Source organism: Microtus ochrogaster, chromosome 18 (genome assembly GCF_000317375.1).
Source record: "Microtus ochrogaster isolate Prairie Vole_2 chromosome 18, MicOch1.0, whole genome shotgun sequence".
NCBI lineage: Eukaryota > Metazoa > Chordata > Mammalia > Rodentia > Cricetidae > Microtus > Microtus ochrogaster.
In genome coordinates this window covers 47,494,971-47,511,405 of record NC_022020.1, presented here as the reverse complement: position 1 = coordinate 47,511,405, position 16,435 = coordinate 47,494,971, and the positions used below count along the sequence as shown (strand labels likewise).

General features: G+C 50.3%; 2 protein-coding genes across 2 annotated transcripts in view; one reads left to right on the top strand and one right to left on the bottom strand.

Moving 5' to 3' along the window:
* Positions 1-1,416: 1,416 nt before the first annotated feature.
* Pcyox1l (prenylcysteine oxidase 1 like) lies at positions 1,417-10,040 on the top strand. The gene is made up of 6 exons (XM_005356177.2): positions 1,417-1,550; positions 5,413-5,619; positions 6,796-6,970; positions 8,115-8,326; positions 8,550-8,690; positions 9,137-10,040. The coding sequence occupies exons 1-6, from the start codon at positions 1,463-1,465 to the stop codon at positions 9,796-9,798; spliced, it is 1,485 nt and encodes a 494-aa protein (XP_005356234.1). The 5' UTR covers positions 1,417-1,462; the 3' UTR covers positions 9,799-10,040.
* Positions 10,041-15,262: 5,222 nt separating this feature from the next.
* Positions 15,263-16,435, bottom strand: part of Il17b (interleukin 17B) — a 4,147-nt gene continuing 2,974 nt past the window's right edge. The window contains exon 3 of the mRNA XM_026783371.1: positions 15,263-15,537. Within this exon, the coding sequence (XP_026639172.1) occupies positions 15,306-15,537 (232 nt within the window). The 3' untranslated portion in view covers positions 15,263-15,305. The remainder of the gene's footprint in view (positions 15,538-16,435) is intronic.

Genomic DNA, 16,435 nt, shown 5'->3' with positions numbered 1-16,435 from the left:
AACCTGACGATCTCATGCATGATCAATAGGCTAGTAGAGTTATAAGAACTAGTGGGGAGGCCGGGCAGTGGTGGTGCACCCTAATGCCACACGGGAGGCAGAGGAGGCAGATCTCAGTGAGTCTGAGGCTAGCCTGGTCTACAAAATTGAGTTCCAGAACACTCAGGACTGTTACACAAAGAAACTCTGTCTCAAAAAAACATTATTATAATAATTAATTAATAATAAAATTAGTAGAAAAAAAGCACAGTTCTAGATTCAACAATCACAAAAAATTCTAGTGTTACAAAGTTGGAGAGCCAAGATGAATTTTAAAGTAAATATGATTAAAAACAACACTGTAAGTGGTCAGCCCATAAGAATACCTGACACAAAATGATAAGTAAATGCCTATTTAAAATAAGGAAGAGAAGTTGAAGATATGGTCCAGTAGTTAAGAACAATTGTTGCTCTTGCACATCAGGGACCCTGGTTCAGTTCCCGGTGTCCACACATGGGTGTGAACCAGGCTCCAGGGGATCCAATGCCCACTTCTGACCTTGGAGGACAGCAGACTGCACACAGCGCATATACAGACGTGCAGGCAAACTCATCAGTTTTTAGATAAGAAGCACGGTGCTTCAGACCTGTAATCCTAACAACAGAGAGCCTGGTAACCAGCCTGGATTACCAAAAGAGACCCTGTCTCCAGAAATATGGGCAAGCCTATAATTCTAGCATTTGAGAGGTGGAGGCAGGAGATCAAGAATTCAAAATTATCCTCCACTATCCTCCAAGCCAGCCAAAACTACATGAGACCTAGTATCTAAATAAGTAAACAAATGCCTAAATAAAAATAAAGAAAGGGCGAGACGGTAGACGGCAGGGGGAAGATGTAGAAACTAGAAGCAAAAACGAAGGCTCCAACGCAGAAGTGCTTGTTTCGGCACTTGCACGAAGAAGCTCATCTAATCATGCAGGTCGCCAGCTTGGTCAGCAATTCACAGCTCTTGAGGGACTAACAAGCCCCTCAAAGGGATTTCCCCTCCATTATCTCACGTGATCATCACAACCAAGAAAGGCAGAGCCTAGATTATTGTGTCCCCTGGAAACAGACACCAAGAAGACACAAGCTAGTAAGCGTGATTTAACTCCCTTCTGTGCATCTCCCAGCAACTGGGCCCTGGTCCTGATGTTGTGCTCCAAAGACATGCACACCTGCGCCTGAGCAGAATGAGCCAGCCAATGAAGAACCCGCATCCAAGGAGGAGGGACAGGGGAGCTGCCAATGGCTGAGCTCTCCCTGAGACAGATGTAGCTAATGGAGACCTAGTACTGCAGAGGGACGGTTGCTCGACCAATGAAAGGCTGGGACCAACCAGGCTGCAAGGCCAGCCGGCCAGTGGGGCGCCAGGGCGGGGCTCGCAGTCGAGCGCCAACCGCAAGCGGGGATCCGCAGCGTGCAGCCCGGTCACCACCCGCCATGGCCCGCGCTGTCCCGCTGCTCGCCATGCTGGCCACGCTTCTCACCACCGCTGCTGCAGGCGGAGACGCCCCGCCAGGAAAAATCGGTGCGGGAAGGATGTGGTGGAGTGCTCACTGAGGAGGAGGGGCGGGAAGAGGGTTTGCAGCTGACCTGGGGCAGGGGAGGGCTGCTCCCTAGAGGAGCTGGGTGCAAGATTGGCTAGGGGCTGGTGGGCGCGGAAGAAGCGTGCACAGGGGAGGTGCTGATGGGGAGGGTGGCGTGGGCACGAGGAGGGGGCCGCCTGGGAAGGAAAAGGCCTGAGCAGGAATAGCCCCTGACAGCTGTCCGCAAGGCGCACGGTCACGGAATATTTACTTCTTGAGAAGCTCTCGGGTGACAGGAGCTGGGCGGTGGCCTTTGCAGGGGTCGGCTGAGCGCGCTGTGTGTTACAGCACGCTTTGGCTGTGGTTCCTTCAGGACGCCAGGCCCTTGCTTAGGATGAGAAAGTTCTGTGTCTGGAGGGCGTTTGGCAGGTTCTGCGGGCTCTAAGAAGGCTTCCTAGAAGTAACATCTAACGAGAACTTCCGGTCTATAGAAGGTAGTTCCTTCCACGGGACAGAACAATAAATAGATTGCTGGGGGTGGATTTGCTGAGTCGGATGAGTGTGGAACTTTTTCCCCCCTCAGGCTTGCTTAGACAAGCAGTCTACTGCACAGCCCCACAGTCCAGTATGGAGAACTCTTAATGGCTGTCATTTTTTATTAATTAATTATTATTTGTGTGGTTCCCCCAACATTTTATTCCAAAGTTCTTCAGACATACAGCAAAGTTGAAAGAATTTTACAATCTTATCCATGTGCCCCCCACATTCTGCTCTTTGCACTGTTCATATTGTATTGCATTTCCAAATAAATTGCAGGCACCGGGACACCTCACTTAATACTCCGTGTATAGTCATCGTCACTGGTTTGTTTGCAACTTTTTTCCTGCCTTTTGTTTTAACCCTGCATGGCTCGAAGTTTCTCAAATCTCTTTGCACATGGATTCCCACAACCAGAAATGCTCAGTTCCTATTTGTGGGAGGACAGAGTAATAATTCCACTAGGCTGCCCCTGGGAACCCCAATTGTCAGGAGTGCCTTGGGACAGCTGAGATGACGGGCATTTGCCAGGGCCAGTACAGTGCTAAAACTTGACTGTGTGAGAAAGCTTCAACAGGCCATAGAGGGTTAAGGCTGGCCAGAGCACACTGGAAATAGTGATTTGTGACTAAGAGTCTGCACAAGAGAGAATCCTGGGGGCTACGGTATTAAGAGAAGGTCTAATGGATGTTGACTTCGGAGCAAGCTTGGAAGGATAACGACTTAGGCAGGTTTAGGGACCAGGGATGTGCAGTAGTTTTTCCCGGGGATGGGCAGCAAGGACTCCCCGCAACAGAACCAAATGGCAGCTCTGTAGCTTGCAACCTGCCTCCTTCCAGCTTGTCCCCAGACATACCTCACCATCTTCCCAATCGATGACAAGGTGCCCTTTAGCTTCCTAAACACCTTCAACCCCCTTGGTGGTTTGGACTGTACCTAGAGAGGACAGGGTGCCTCCCATTAAAGGTCACAGTCCTTGGGCTCCAGTAGGATTCTGTCTCCATGCTTCTGAGTGGCCCTAGGACCCTTTAGAGTCCCCTTCGGTGCCCTTCTTTCTCCTCTAGCTGACATGCAGATTTTTCTCTATGCATCTAGGGTCCTGCTCAGATGCCTTCTCTGTGCAAAGCCTGTATCTGTTGCTGCCTTCTCAGGATCCCAGAAAGCCTGTTGTCCTTCTTGGTTATGGATCGTTTTAGCTGATTGTGCACGAATCTCTCTGCCTGTTGGCTGCTTAAGTTCCTGGAAACCCAAACCCCCCTTGGTTCATCTCTGAGCCTTGGCACATCTTATAGGACAAAGAGCAGTGTCTGTTAGGTATGTTCCATAAACCTGCTCACAGTGATAGGACATCTTACTTATAACCGGTGGCACTTCCAGCCCTTGACATGTCTGTTTCTTTAGAGAAAGTAAGTAATTTGGGAGTCTCTCCAGAGGAAGAGGAGGGAAAGTGAGCAGAGTGGTTAGGAAGAAAATGAGGGTATTCCTGGATGTGACTCTTAAGTTCTGAGAAAAAGGAGTTGGTTAGTTCACCGTGCAATAGATGTTTCTGAACTTTGTTATCGGCCAGGGTCTGGGGACAGCATAATCCTGCTTCCTCTGTGTCCTCAAGTCATTTGAATGTGGTGTGGCACAGGCAGGGGGAGCTGCTGGAACAGGCATGGGCAACACCGGCCTCTCCTTAGAAGGTGGCAAACTGGGCTAACCGTAGCACCCGCGGACTGGGGAAGTCTATATCTTCTCGCCTGGCTGGAGGGGAATACTGGACTGTCAGTGGGAGGAAAGCCTCGTTTCAGATGTTGGGCAGACAGAACTGCAGGCAAGGCAGTAGCCCAGCCCAAGGGTTTCATAACTAGTTCATTCTCCCTCGGGGCTGTTTGTTGACCACTGTCTGTCTAGACAGTGGTTCCCAGCAGCATCAGGTGGTAGGTTGGACTTTGACCAAAAGAGCCAACAAGTAAATATTTTGGGTGTTCCAGGCCATTTCACAGTATTTTCCCACTGACAGTAAGTGAAAGAAAGGGTGTGGCTTTGTTGGCAGCTGTCATCAGCACCAGGTGGCTAAAAAGGGAGAATCACTTGAGCCTAGGAGTTCAAGGCTAGCCTAAGCAGCCTGGTGAGACACTATCTCAAAAGACAAAAGAAAGAAAGCCTGCTGGGCACGGTGGTTCATTGTGGAGGCAGAGGCAGGCAGATTTCTATGAGTTCAAGGCCAGCCTGGTCTACATAGGGAGGCCTTGTCAAAAAAAGGAAGGAAGGAAGGAAGGAAGGAAGGAAGGAAGGAAGGAAGGAAGGAAGGAAGGAAGGAAAGAAGGAAGAGAAAGAAGTGCCTATAACATTTCTTTTTTGGGGGGGGTTGTTTTTGGGGGGGTTGTTTGTTTTGTTTGTTTGTTTTTCGAGACAGGGTTTCTTTGTAGCTTTGGAGCCTGTCCTGGAACTAGCTCTTATAGACCAGGCTGGCCTCGAACACACAGAGAGATCCGCCTGCCTCTTCCTCCCGAGTGTTAGGTTTAAAGGTGTGCGATTTTGGCCTGTGGGCTGTAGTTTGTTGATCCTGACTTAAGGAATGTTTTTCAGCCCACTAACAGAAGTACTTGGTCAGTAACTGTTTTCACCAGTTCATCCTGAAATAAGAAAAGTGGGGGGCATGGGGAATTTTATACGAATCTAAATTTATTCTCTATTTACTTTAACATTCATTGATGTATAGAGAGGGGCAGCATGCATGCCATGACTCGTGGAGACGTGGGGATAACTTCCAGGAATCAGTTCTTTCACGTTCCAGGGATCAAATTCGGGTCAACGGGCTGGCAGCAAACCTTTACATGGAGCCATCTGATTGGCCCAATTTATATTCCTTTCTATTCCCCCACCCCTTCTCTCTGTTTAGTTTGTTTTTTTGAGACAGGGTCTCTGTGTATCCCTGACTGTCCCGGAACTCTCTCTGTAGACCAGACTGGCCTAGAACTCAGAGATCTGCTCGACTCTGCCTCCTGAGAGCTGGGATTAAAGGTGTGCACCACCACTGCCCTGGTCAATTTATTCTTTTTTAAGAGCATTCTCTAAATTTTGAGATTCCTTCCTTCTCTCTTGCCGATAGGGTCTTCCTCCTGAGGATGGCAGTAGGTGCCGTCAGAGGGGCCAGCCTTTGATCATTAGGTTTAGAGCATCTGAAAGCTTGGGCTGTGGATTCCCCTTTTGAAATTCCATAAGCCTGCTACATGCATGTGCCAGGAGCCTCCGCTGTGCACAGGGTAGTGCCTTACTAACCAGCCTCTCTCCCGTTGTGCCGTCTCTCCCTCCCTGCCTTGTTCGGGCTTGCCAACACAGCTGTTATTGGAGCTGGGATTGGGGGCTCTGCCGTGGCCCATTTCCTTCAGCAACACTTTGGACCCCGAGTACAAATTGTCGTCTATGAGAAAGGGGCTGTGGGTGGCCGCCTGGCCACCATCTCCGTCAACAAGCAGAACTACGAGAGCGGGGCAGCCTCCTTCCACTCGCTGAGCCTCCACATGCAGGACTTCATCAAGCTGTTGGGTGAGTGTCCAGCATTGGGGTCTAGTGCCCGCTGCCCCAGGCCCTTCCCATGGGTGAGTGTCCAGCATTGGGGTCTAGTGCCCGCTGCCCCAGGCCCTTCCCAGACTCCCCCAGGCCCTTGTGGTCCGATCGTCCTTTAGCTCGCTCCATCTCCTCATTTTACAGATGGAGCAGCTGAGACCAGAGAGGGGAAAGAACTTGCCTGAGGTACACAGTGAGTTAGTTGTAGAGCCGGGATTAGAACTCAGGTTTGACTCCCAGGCCAGTCTCTCCCTTTCAGTGTACTGCCTCTTAGTTACTGCAATCATATCAGCATCTATATCCTACATCCTTTATCTACATTGCCCACCAGACACTTGGTACTCTAGCAGGTGGTATGTGGACATGACCTCACACCCAGCCAGCCTTTAGGATGAGAGACAGATCTCCCTCTAAAGAGACTGGAACTCAGACCCTTAATACCCTTCAGCTGAGATGCTAAAGTGATCAAGTTGGGGTTCAAAGTCAGCATCCTCTAAACTCCGAGTACGTATGCTGTCTGCTGAAGAAGTTCCGCTTCTCGGAATTGGTCCTGCAGGATCACGTCTTGTAGTTAGGCAAAGTGCGCACACGCGGGCTCATTGGCTACAGCAGGGTTCGCCAGAGCGGGATTTTGAGATGCCCTCCCCGCCCACCCTCTCTGTGCTTGGGGTGAAACACAAAGCCATGTAAGTATACAGGAGGCTGTTAGGGATGCAGGATGTTGTATGTGTTATGTCAAGGTGGAAGAGACCAAATCATGGCCACATACATGTTCATGAGTGGAGTGTTCTTTGAATTGTAGAATGCTGAGAAGCTAGAAGGAGCTAGTGTGAGCTCAGGGATCCATAGCAAAGCCAGCCCTGCCCTGTGAGCCTTCAGACATTCTGGCATGGTAGCATTTCCCTCTCTCTTGGCTAAGCGGGTCCCTGTTGAAGAAAGTACAAAACGGGACATAGTTCTCATTTTCTTACTCACTAGGAAGAGCAAATGGTTTTCTCGGTGTATTCATTAGCATGCTACCTATAGACAGGAAGCACAAAGGAACAAAATAGTTCCAGCCATTTGCATCAGGAAGGGCCCAGTGCAAAAGCTCAAGGCACTGAGGGGCCTCCTGAGGGCCATGAAGGGGAGCTGAGGGGCTGCTGGTCTCCGCAGGGCTGAGACAGCGGCGAGAGGTGGTGGGCAGGAGCGCCATCTTCGGCGGGGAGCATTTCGTGCTGGAGGAAACCGACTGGTACCTGCTGAACCTCTTCCGCCTCTGGTGGCACTACGGCATCAGCTTCCTGAGGCTGCAGATGTGGGTGGAGGAAGTCATGGAGAAGTTCATGAGGTAGGGCTGCAGAGCGATGCCAGGAGGCCAGGGAAGATCTCAGGAGGGAACTGATGGTTTGGAAATTGTGAGAGAGTGGTAAAGGCCGACGCAAGGACTCTGCCCAACGCAGTGCAGGCTCAGGGCGAGCCCCAGCCTGAGAAGTGTGTGGGACAGGGCCCCTGGCTTTGCGACACTAGTCTTCATTCCTTCCTCCCACTAAATTACCGAAGCATGAGTTGCAAACTCAGTCTCTTACAAAGGCTAAAGTGGGGTGAGCAAAGCCCCTGGGTGGAAGAGAACAGCGGGGTGGGGTAGCCCGAAGAGTAAGACCCTCTGAGGGAGGCAGCTAGCTGCAGCACACTGACTAGCCCCAAGGAAACATGTCATGGAATTTTCCAGCTTTTCAGTGTTTATCACCAATTGACTTTGTGAACCAAATGAAACATTGATGCAGGCCAGACGCAGCCTGGGGTCACCTGTTTGAGAGATTTCTACCCCTGCTTTGTCCCTCTAGAACGGTAATTCTCAAGCCGGGCGGTCGTGCTGCACGCCTTTAATCCCAGCACTTGGGAGGCAGAGGCAGGTGAATTTCTGTGAGTTCCAGTCCCAAGTCCTGTCTTCTTCCAGCCCCACATCCCTGTCCACCCCCTGGACACTGCTGTCTAGTAGCACAGTTGGAAGTCAAGCCCAGAGAAGGCAGCAGTTCGCAGACAAGCTAGTCCAGAATATATCAGCAGATAGCTCCCATCTGTGCTAGCTCTGGGGCTAGAAGGAGTAGTAGAGACAAGACAGGAACTCTGGGCAAGTGAGAGCGCTGCCGGATCAAGTCAGATATCCAGTCACAGGCGGGGACAGCAGTGGTCTGAGGCTGTTGCCATCAGGACCAGCTTGGACCTGAAGGCAGGACAGACTTGAAGCTAGTCACCCATGTTCAGAGACATATCAGCACCTTGGGCAGGAAGTGTGATATAATTGGCCTCTAGCCACACGAGGAAGCCAAGTCCTTTGAAATCTTGGATTATTTGTGTCTCTGCACGGTCCCTGGCTACCAGTGAGGAGGTACAGACAAGCGCACTGTAGCCACAGAGCAGGCCGAAGGGATAAAGGGGTAGACCTCTAGGGAGCCTCTCTGCACAAGACTCCAGTCCCACGTGTCTCCTAGGATCTACAAGTACCAGGCCCATGGCTATGCCTTCTCGGGCGTAGAAGAACTGCTCTACTCCCTGGGGGAGACCACCTTTGTCAACATGACCCAGCGTTCGGTGGCCGAGTCCCTGCTCCAGGGAGGGGTCACACAGCGCTTTATTGATGACGTTGTCTCTGCTGTCCTCCGGGCCAGCTATGGCCAGTCAGCTTCAATGCCTGCCTTTGCTGGTAAGTGCACAGCCCTCAGCCTGCCTGTCCCCTTGCCCACATCCTCAGAACAAGCTGGGTCCTATGAAAACCATTTTCTGGCTTATTACCATTGCCCCATTTTTTTTTTTTTTTACTTTTAAAATCACACTATATTTAAGCACGTTGCCCGGGGTTCGTGGGAGGAGCCTTGTCTTGGCAGGAAGGCCCAAGATCTTTCCTCTCTTCCCTCCCTCTTTCCCAGGAGCCATGTCACTAGCTGGGGCTCAGGGCAACCTGTGGTCTGTGGAAGGGGGCAACAAGCTGGTTTGTTCCGGTTTGCTGAAGCTCGCCAAGGCTAGCGTGATCCATGCCACAGTGACCTCTGTGACCCTGCACACTACAGGTGAGTGAACCAAACAGGAGTTTATGCCCCTGCCATTCCTAGCCAGCCCTCCTCCTCTTCTGGACCACAACCAGAGTGGTTCCTGCTGGGAAGTATTTTTCAGAAAAATCAGGGAAAGGCCCACCGACCACTAGAGGGCGCTGGCGCTCTTCGCGTCGGCACTGGGAAGCTTCCTCCCTGTATCTATTATTCCTTTGATTTCTGATAATTTGAGTGGCATCCTTACCTCAGCCAGTCAGCAACAGAACCAGAGAAGGGCTTAGGCCTTCTAACATCCAAACCAGTGCTCACCCAGCAGTGGCATCAATATGGAAAGAAGGGACAGCTGAGCTGCCCCATGATGCCAGACTCTCTCTGCACCCCCAGTGTTGGGTCCCGGATGGAAGGAAGGTCAGTGGGGTAGAAGCAAAGGAATAAGTGGACGTTTCTGTTCTCTCTCCTACTAGAAGGGAAAGCCCTGTACCAAGTGGGGTATGAGAGTGACAGGGGCAACAACTCTGAGTTCTACGACATCGTGGTCATTGCCACGCCCCTGCATCTGGACAACAGCAGCAGCAACATCACCTTTGAAGGCTTTACTCCCCCCATCGATGACATTCAGGGCTCTTTCCAGCCCACTGTGGTCTCCCTGGTCCACGGCTACCTCAACTCTTCCTACTTTGGCTTCCCCGACCCTAAGCTTTTCCCCTTTGCCAACATACTCACCACAGATTTCCCCAGCTTCTTCTGCACTCTGGACAACATCTGTCCAGTCAACATCTCAGCCAACTTCCGGCGGAAGCAGCCCCAGGAGGCAGCAGTGTGGCGGGTGCAGTCCCCGAAGCCCCTCTTTCGGACTGAGCTGAAGACCCTCTTCCGTTCCTACTACTCAGTCCAGACGGCGGAGTGGCAGGCCCACCCCCTCTACGGCTCCCGCCGCAGCCTCCCGAAGTTTGTGCTCCATGACCAGCTCTTCTACCTCAATGCCTTGGAGTGGGCGGCCAGCTCTGTGGAGATGATGGCCGTAGCTGCTAAGAATGTGGCCTTACTGGCTTACAACCGCTGGTACCAAGACCTGGACAAGATTGACCAAAAGGACTTAATCCATAAGGTCAAGACTGAACTGTGAGGGTTCCAGAGAGAGTCCAGGAACTCTGCCCCACACTGAAGATGGAGCCCATCTCAGCAGCATGGGGCTAACCAGGCCACATTCACGGGCTGCTCCGCTCTCTCTGCCACCGTGTATTGAGCAGATGTCCCCTGTGTGGGTCCAGGTGACCTACTGTCTGCCTAAGGATCCTCTTGGAGGCTACTTTTTTTGTTTTTTAAGGGGGAGGTTAAAAAAAAGGGAAGGAAATTCTGGCCAGTGTTTAGGGGGGAGGGGGGTTGGGTGATTTTTTGTTTATTTCTTTCTTGGGTTTTCTTTTTTTTTATTTTTTGGTTACTGTTTTTCAAGAAAAAATAAAAATTCAGACTCCAAGCCACTTCTGACTTTGCTTTCTCACTAGAAGCCAAGATGTCTGAGAGAAGGATTATATAGCAGAGAACTCAGCTTTCTTTCCTCTCCGTCTTCCAATACCAACCCCCCAAAGGCACGGCCTACAGTAAAACATTTACCATCAGCTACCTAAAGAGAAGGCAAGTCAGAAAATGTCAGCGTTTGGATGGGCTGTTTCGTGTGGGTTCCAGTTCAGAATTTCTTCAAGACCATCGCCGCACCTCCCAGCAGCACTGCTTATGATTGACATGACATTTACTCCGACATTGCCATCAGTAGAGCCCTGGGCTACCTGTCAATCAGGTAGAAAAAATAGAAACAGGTTGAGCCATAGGAAGAACGGAAGCTTTTGACGGCCCCCAGAGGGATTGGCCTTTCTCTTTATGTAAGGGTACAGGAGTCATGTGATGAATCTGTCTTGCCCAGGAGGCGAGTCCTTGGATGGTAGAGAGTGGTCCTACCTCACCCCTGAACTCCTCCCCTGAGCAGAGGAAAGGATGGTGTGGGATGTAGTTCTTCAAAGGTTAATCTGGTGCTTTCTCTGGTTCTAGCTTCCTGTAGAGAATTGTGCCTTCCTTTTTCTGTACCTATAAAGATCAGTAGACTGGGGCTGGTGATGTAGTTTAGTAATAGCATTCGTGAGGCCTTGGCTTTGACACCGCCAAACCATTACAGAAACAGATCAAATAGACATCCAGGGTCACAGGCGTAGCTCGGTGGAGGGCATATATTTGGAATGCATGAAGCCCCAGGTTCAAGTCTCAGCACCACCACACTCCCAAATCAGCTTTTGAAGTGAAACTTGTCTTTGTTCCTTTGGACCTGGGCCTTTCTGCAGAGGGAGCACACAGGAGCAGAGCCAGCGTGGAACGCGCACACGCGCGTGCATGCGCGCGTGCATGCGCGCGCGCACACACACACACACCACTCAGACTTGTTAAACTGCTTTAGGGGAGAGGTTTGGATGTACAGAGGAAATATGGCCGCCAGAGGATTATAGCCCAGAAGCTTGCCCAACAGATAATCCTAAGATTCATCTGGCTCTTTGTTCCTACAGGGAAGGCAAGAGCTCACAGAGACAGCATAATTTGTCTGAGGTCTCAGCTTAGTTTTCTAGAACTTCCCCAGTCTGGAGCTTTGCCTTAACTGAGGACAGCATAAGAGCAGAAACTCCTCCTGTGCAGTTAGACTCACACCGGAACGAAGGTTCATGCTTTACCGGGTGATGGCGGTGGCAGCGAAGAGATGGTCTGTACGTGGTGGCTATTATAGAAGCCGTAAGACTGGTACCCCAGTAAAACAAATTTTGGCTGAAGTAGAAGAACAAATGAAAACTCCCTAAACAGTGCAGGCCTTACTGGGTAAAACCATTTGAGGCCATGTGCAGAGCACAGGGCAATCCCCAGGTCCCTCTCTCACAGCCAAAGCCTGCAGTGTCAACAGATAGGCCATGTGGACTAGCCCTGCACCAATGCCTGTGGCCAGAGAAGGGCCAAGTGCTGACTGGTTGGGCTTCAGACACTGGACCAGTAATAGGGTGATAGAGTAAACCGATTTGCTTAGAATCACAGATTTGAATAATAACCATCTTGGGAGCAGAGGTCTTATCCAAATGTCATTGCTGTGGAGATACCTATGCACCCCCCAACCCTCAAGTTTAGTGAAGTCAAATCGTGTGATGGTGTCTTCCAGAGAACTTTGAAATGCAGGTGGCACAGGCTGTCATCGTATGCCTGGTATTGGGCCAGAGGAGCAAAGACAATACAAAGCATACTCAGCTGACTCCGCCCCCTTGGGTCCCTAAGGAGAGTATGGCTTAGACCCAGGGCAGGTCCTTCCCTGGGCTGGGACTTCGTGCTAAGGCTAAGCTGGCTGTACTTCAGACCCTTCCTTTGCCTGAACAGGCAGGCCTAAACAGCTCCAAACCAAATCCACTCTCAATGCCCTGAGGCCCGCTTGCCCAAGCCTTCAAGTTCATCTCGTGGTCTCATCATTTGCAGGACAGATTCCAAAAAGGGGAACACAGGCCAACTGAAAGCATCCCAGGGCCCACCTTGCCTTCTCAAGCCAGAACAGACATTCCCTGCCCAGGCCCAGAGAAGCCTGTGAGTCTGACCAGCATTGCAGAAGGGCACCACCCTTACCGTCTGTAGGCCACAGTATAATGAGTACTTAAAACGCTGCACACAGGGCTAAGCGCGTCGCTCGCTCATTAGAGCCCTGCCTAGCGTGCTCCAAAGCCCTGACTCATCACATCACTGCCTGCAATCCCAGCATTCGGTAGTCAGGCAGGGGGATCAGAAGTTCAGGGTCTTCCATGGCTACATAGTAAGTTTGAGGCCAACCTGGGCTACATGAGATTCTGTCTCAGAAAAGAAAAGAAAAGAAAAGAAACCCACAAAACTCTACACAGATATTCTACTTTGTAGAGCAGATGACCCGAGCCGTCTTTGGGGCCAGGGCGCTAAGGAAGGCCTTGCTCTTACCCACTCATGAAGCAGCGCGAAAGGAAGTAAGGAGGCAGATGGTAGGTCCCTGGAAGCCTCCGCGTTTTATCTATGTCATGTTCTAGGAAGTGTGTATTTAGCTTTAGACCCAAGTAAGTTTCTAGATTCCTTATAGACTCACTTTTCCCAAGGCCTAAGCTCCCCTGCTCAGGCCCAAGAGGCCAAGTTTCAGGCCAGCCAGAGGGTCAGTGGACTAAGACAAGCTGGCAAGCCTGAAGACAGTTCAGCTCCAGGACCCACAGGGTGGAAGGAAAGAACTGACTCCCAGAAGTTACCCTGTGAGTTTCACAAGCGCATGTGGGATGCGTTTGTATATTCGTTCTTTCTCTCTCTCTCTTGCGCTCTCACTCAAAGAAACAAACAAAAACCCTTTTTATTTTTTTTTTATTTTTATTTTTTTTTGGTTTTTCGAGACAGGGTTTCTCTGTGGCTTTGGAGCCTGTCGTGGAACTAGCTCTGTAGACCAGGCTGGTCTCGAACTCACAGAGATCCGCCTGCCTCTGCCTCCTGAGTGCTGGGATTAAAGGCGTGCGCCACCACCGCCCAGCCAAACAAACAAAAACCCTTTTTATAGGAGAGGCTTTTACACATTGAAGTCCCAGGATTGTAAAGACTGGGCAAGAGCCTAGAGATAGTGAAATCTCATCCGCTCGTTTCAGATAAGGACCCAGCAATAGGGAAAGTCTTCACCTTGTATAACAAGTGTATACTAAGCATCTCTAAGATTCTAACACACCCTCTATAAGGATGGCCCTTTCTCACCAAGAAGAGGCTTTCCTCCTGCCTACACTACCCATGCTCCCCCAGGACTCTGCAGCTCACCTTCTCCCACAATGGCTTCCAGTAAAGTCTTGGAGATTGTACCCATCACATGGGTCTATGACCGAGACAGCACAGGGCTTGGAGGATAGATAACTCGGTGGTTAAACAACTCCTTAGCATGGACAAAGCCCGACTTCGATACCCTGCCTTTAGGGGCACACATAGATCCAGAGCACATCTGTGGGAGCCTTAAAGACAAGCAACCCCTACAGAAGTGGCTGCTAAAGGGATTGGCATGAGCTGGCACGTGGAGTCTATTTTCCATGTGTCTGGAACCAGGCCAAAACTTCCCAGGGTAATTTTAACCAGTATACACTCTACAACAATACCAAAAAAGGTAAGTTACTTTCCAGCCCAGACAGGCACATACCTAACCATTGGCTTTTCGTGAATTAGACAATTAAAGCATTCCACACTGAAGCTGTTGTACGCACACGGGCTCAAGCAGCCGAGTGAAATGTTCCCGCAGTGGGCTATTGACCCTTTGTAGGACGTTAGCTCTAACGTGTTAGTTCATCTCACCCACGGAAAATAGCCCAAGCCCCTCAGCTGTCCTGGGGGGAGGCAAGGTATTTTTAGAGCCCAGGACAGCTGATTGGGGATTTGCTGTGGGATTAGAAGGCCAGGGGGATAAGATTCAATTACAAGGGGAAAGAGCTAGTATCAGGGCAAGACCCAGTATGGGCTTTAGGATAACCCCATACTGCCGGGGTTGGTCAGTAGAATGTTTTGATGTGACCCAGTGGTTCTCCAAGTGTGGTCACAGATGGCAGCATCAGCTCCCCGACAGTAGTAGAGATTAAAAGAGGCCACAACATTCAAGTGGAAAAATAGCAAACCCCACCTAAGTCAGCACCTCTGAGTACTGAGCCAGAAGTCTGCCTGGACAAGCTTCGCGCTGACTGACATTTTGAGGATCGCAGACACTGGTACCTAGTGCTGCAGATAAGTGGCTGGATGAACAATGACCTATCCAGTTTGCCTTGCAGCTCTTGAGTGTTTAAAATCGGAGTTCCCCTTCCAGAAAAAAAAAGAAGAATAAAAAGAGGGGGAGAAGATGCTGATGCTGATTTAGGACCTCTTGGGCTACCAGAGACCCTTAGGGGGAGGTTAGGTCTGTTCTGCAAAGAACCCTGGGGCTAAGGGCAACCCTTCCCATTTGTGGCAAGGGTCATTGCCACAGCATCCAGGAGAGGCTGAGCCCTAGCTTGGTACTGCAGAACCTGGAGCAGCCTTTTAGGACTGTGTGTCTTAGTAACTTGAGTCAGCCGGGTAGCGTATCGGCTTAGGACAGCCGTGTTCCAGTTATACAGCTGCTACAGGGAAGAGCGCAGAGGAAGTCTGCCACCATCTCAAGAGATAGAAATGGAAGCAGTATTTGTTTCCTGAGTCTCGTGTATCCGAGGCTATACTCATAGCCAAAGGTGGCCTTGAATTTCCTGACTGACCCACCTCCAGACTACTGGTATTACAGATGTGCACCACCCTGTTGTTTTATGTAGTGCTAGAGATGGAACTCGGGACATCATTTGTGCTGGGCAGACTCTTTAACTGAACTACATCCCCAGCCCAGCATTTTCTAATAGCCTGGTTCACTCTTGAGTGCCGAGTCCTGGGAAATGCTCACTCAAACTGATCTGGAATTTGTTTCGCAGGGATCTCCAACCCGGACACAATTTTAGTTTCCTAGTCGCAAGGAGCAAGCCCAATGCCTTCCTTTACAAAAGACAACATTTACTGTTTATCAGCCTTGCAGGAACACAGTGGGTGTAGGGAGGGAGGAGTCGCAGTGGCCACTGGCTTGGTGGCTCAGAAGATGCAGGTGCAACCCACCGCGATGGTCTCCATGACGACGCGGTGACGGCAGGGCCCAGGACGCGGAGGTGGCGGACAAAGGCGGCGGCGCACTGGCACCTGGCTGAACACTGGCACACTCACCATGCTGCGGTCCTCCTGCATGGTGAAGGGGTTCACGCAGCCCAGACAAAGGCAGCGCGCCTCGGGCAAGTCCGCAGGAATGCGGCTGGGGTCGTGGTTGATGCTGCGGGGAGCGAGCCAGTGGGAGAGAGCAGGGTGAGCGCCACCATTAACAACAAAGGGAACTGCCGGAGCCATCCCCAGGGTGTCCTATAGACTTAGGGTTAGGGCTAGTGACAAGGGTGTGTTGTAATGAACTCTGCCTTCCCAAAAAAGGAGACCCCGATTTGGAAGTCACTGCTAGTCAGGTTCTGTCACCACTGTGTCCCCAGCTTCCTCCTTTTACCCAGTAAGATACCATGGGGACCATGGAAAAAACTAAGCCTTCCCTCTTATCTACCCTGTTTTTATATTGTGGGGAATTAATCTACAGGGAGAAAATGTTCACAAGTGGGTGTAGAATCTGCATTGGAAGAGGATCTGGGCCTGTGTTCTATTGTTTTACTGAACCTCAGAGACTCAACAAGTTTTAGGGTGTTGTGGATTGGTTTGGATTGATTTTTTTTTTTGGATTGATTTTTTTTTATTCTATTCTTTGTTTTGTTTTTGTTTTGGGGTTTTGTTTGTTTGCTTGCTTTTTGTTTTTGAGATAAGGTCTTGTTTTGTAGCTCAGGGTGACCTCCTGCCTGCAATCCTCTTGCCTTAGCCTTCCCCATGCTGGAATTACACCATGCTCAGCCCAACAAATTGTTGATTTTTTTTTTATTCTATCATCTATCTATCTATCTATCTATCTATCTATCTATCTATCTATCTATCTATCTATTTATTATCTATCTTCCATCTATCATCCATCTATCTGTCTGTCTGTCTGAGATCAGAGGACACCTTACAAGGAGCTAGAGGGCAGCTTGTAGGAGTCAGTTCTCTCCTTCCCCATGTGAATTCTGGAGATTGTATTTTTATATACATACTACGTTTTTGTTTTGTTTGCTTTTTTTTTTTTTTTTGGTTTTTCTAGA

Bases quoted from the DNA above. Each gene is read 5' to 3' on its own strand.
- Pcyox1l (XM_005356177.2), top strand. From the start codon at position 1,463: ATGGCCCGCGCTGTCCCGCTGCTCGCCATGCTGGCCACGCTTCTCACC. The intron at 5,620-6,795 runs GTGAGTGTCCAG...TGGTCTCCGCAG, and splicing joins GGACTTCATCAAGCTGTTGG to GGCTGAGACAGCGGCGAGAG. The intron at 6,971-8,114 runs GTAGGGCTGCAG...CGTGTCTCCTAG, and splicing joins GTCATGGAGAAGTTCATGAG to GATCTACAAGTACCAGGCCC.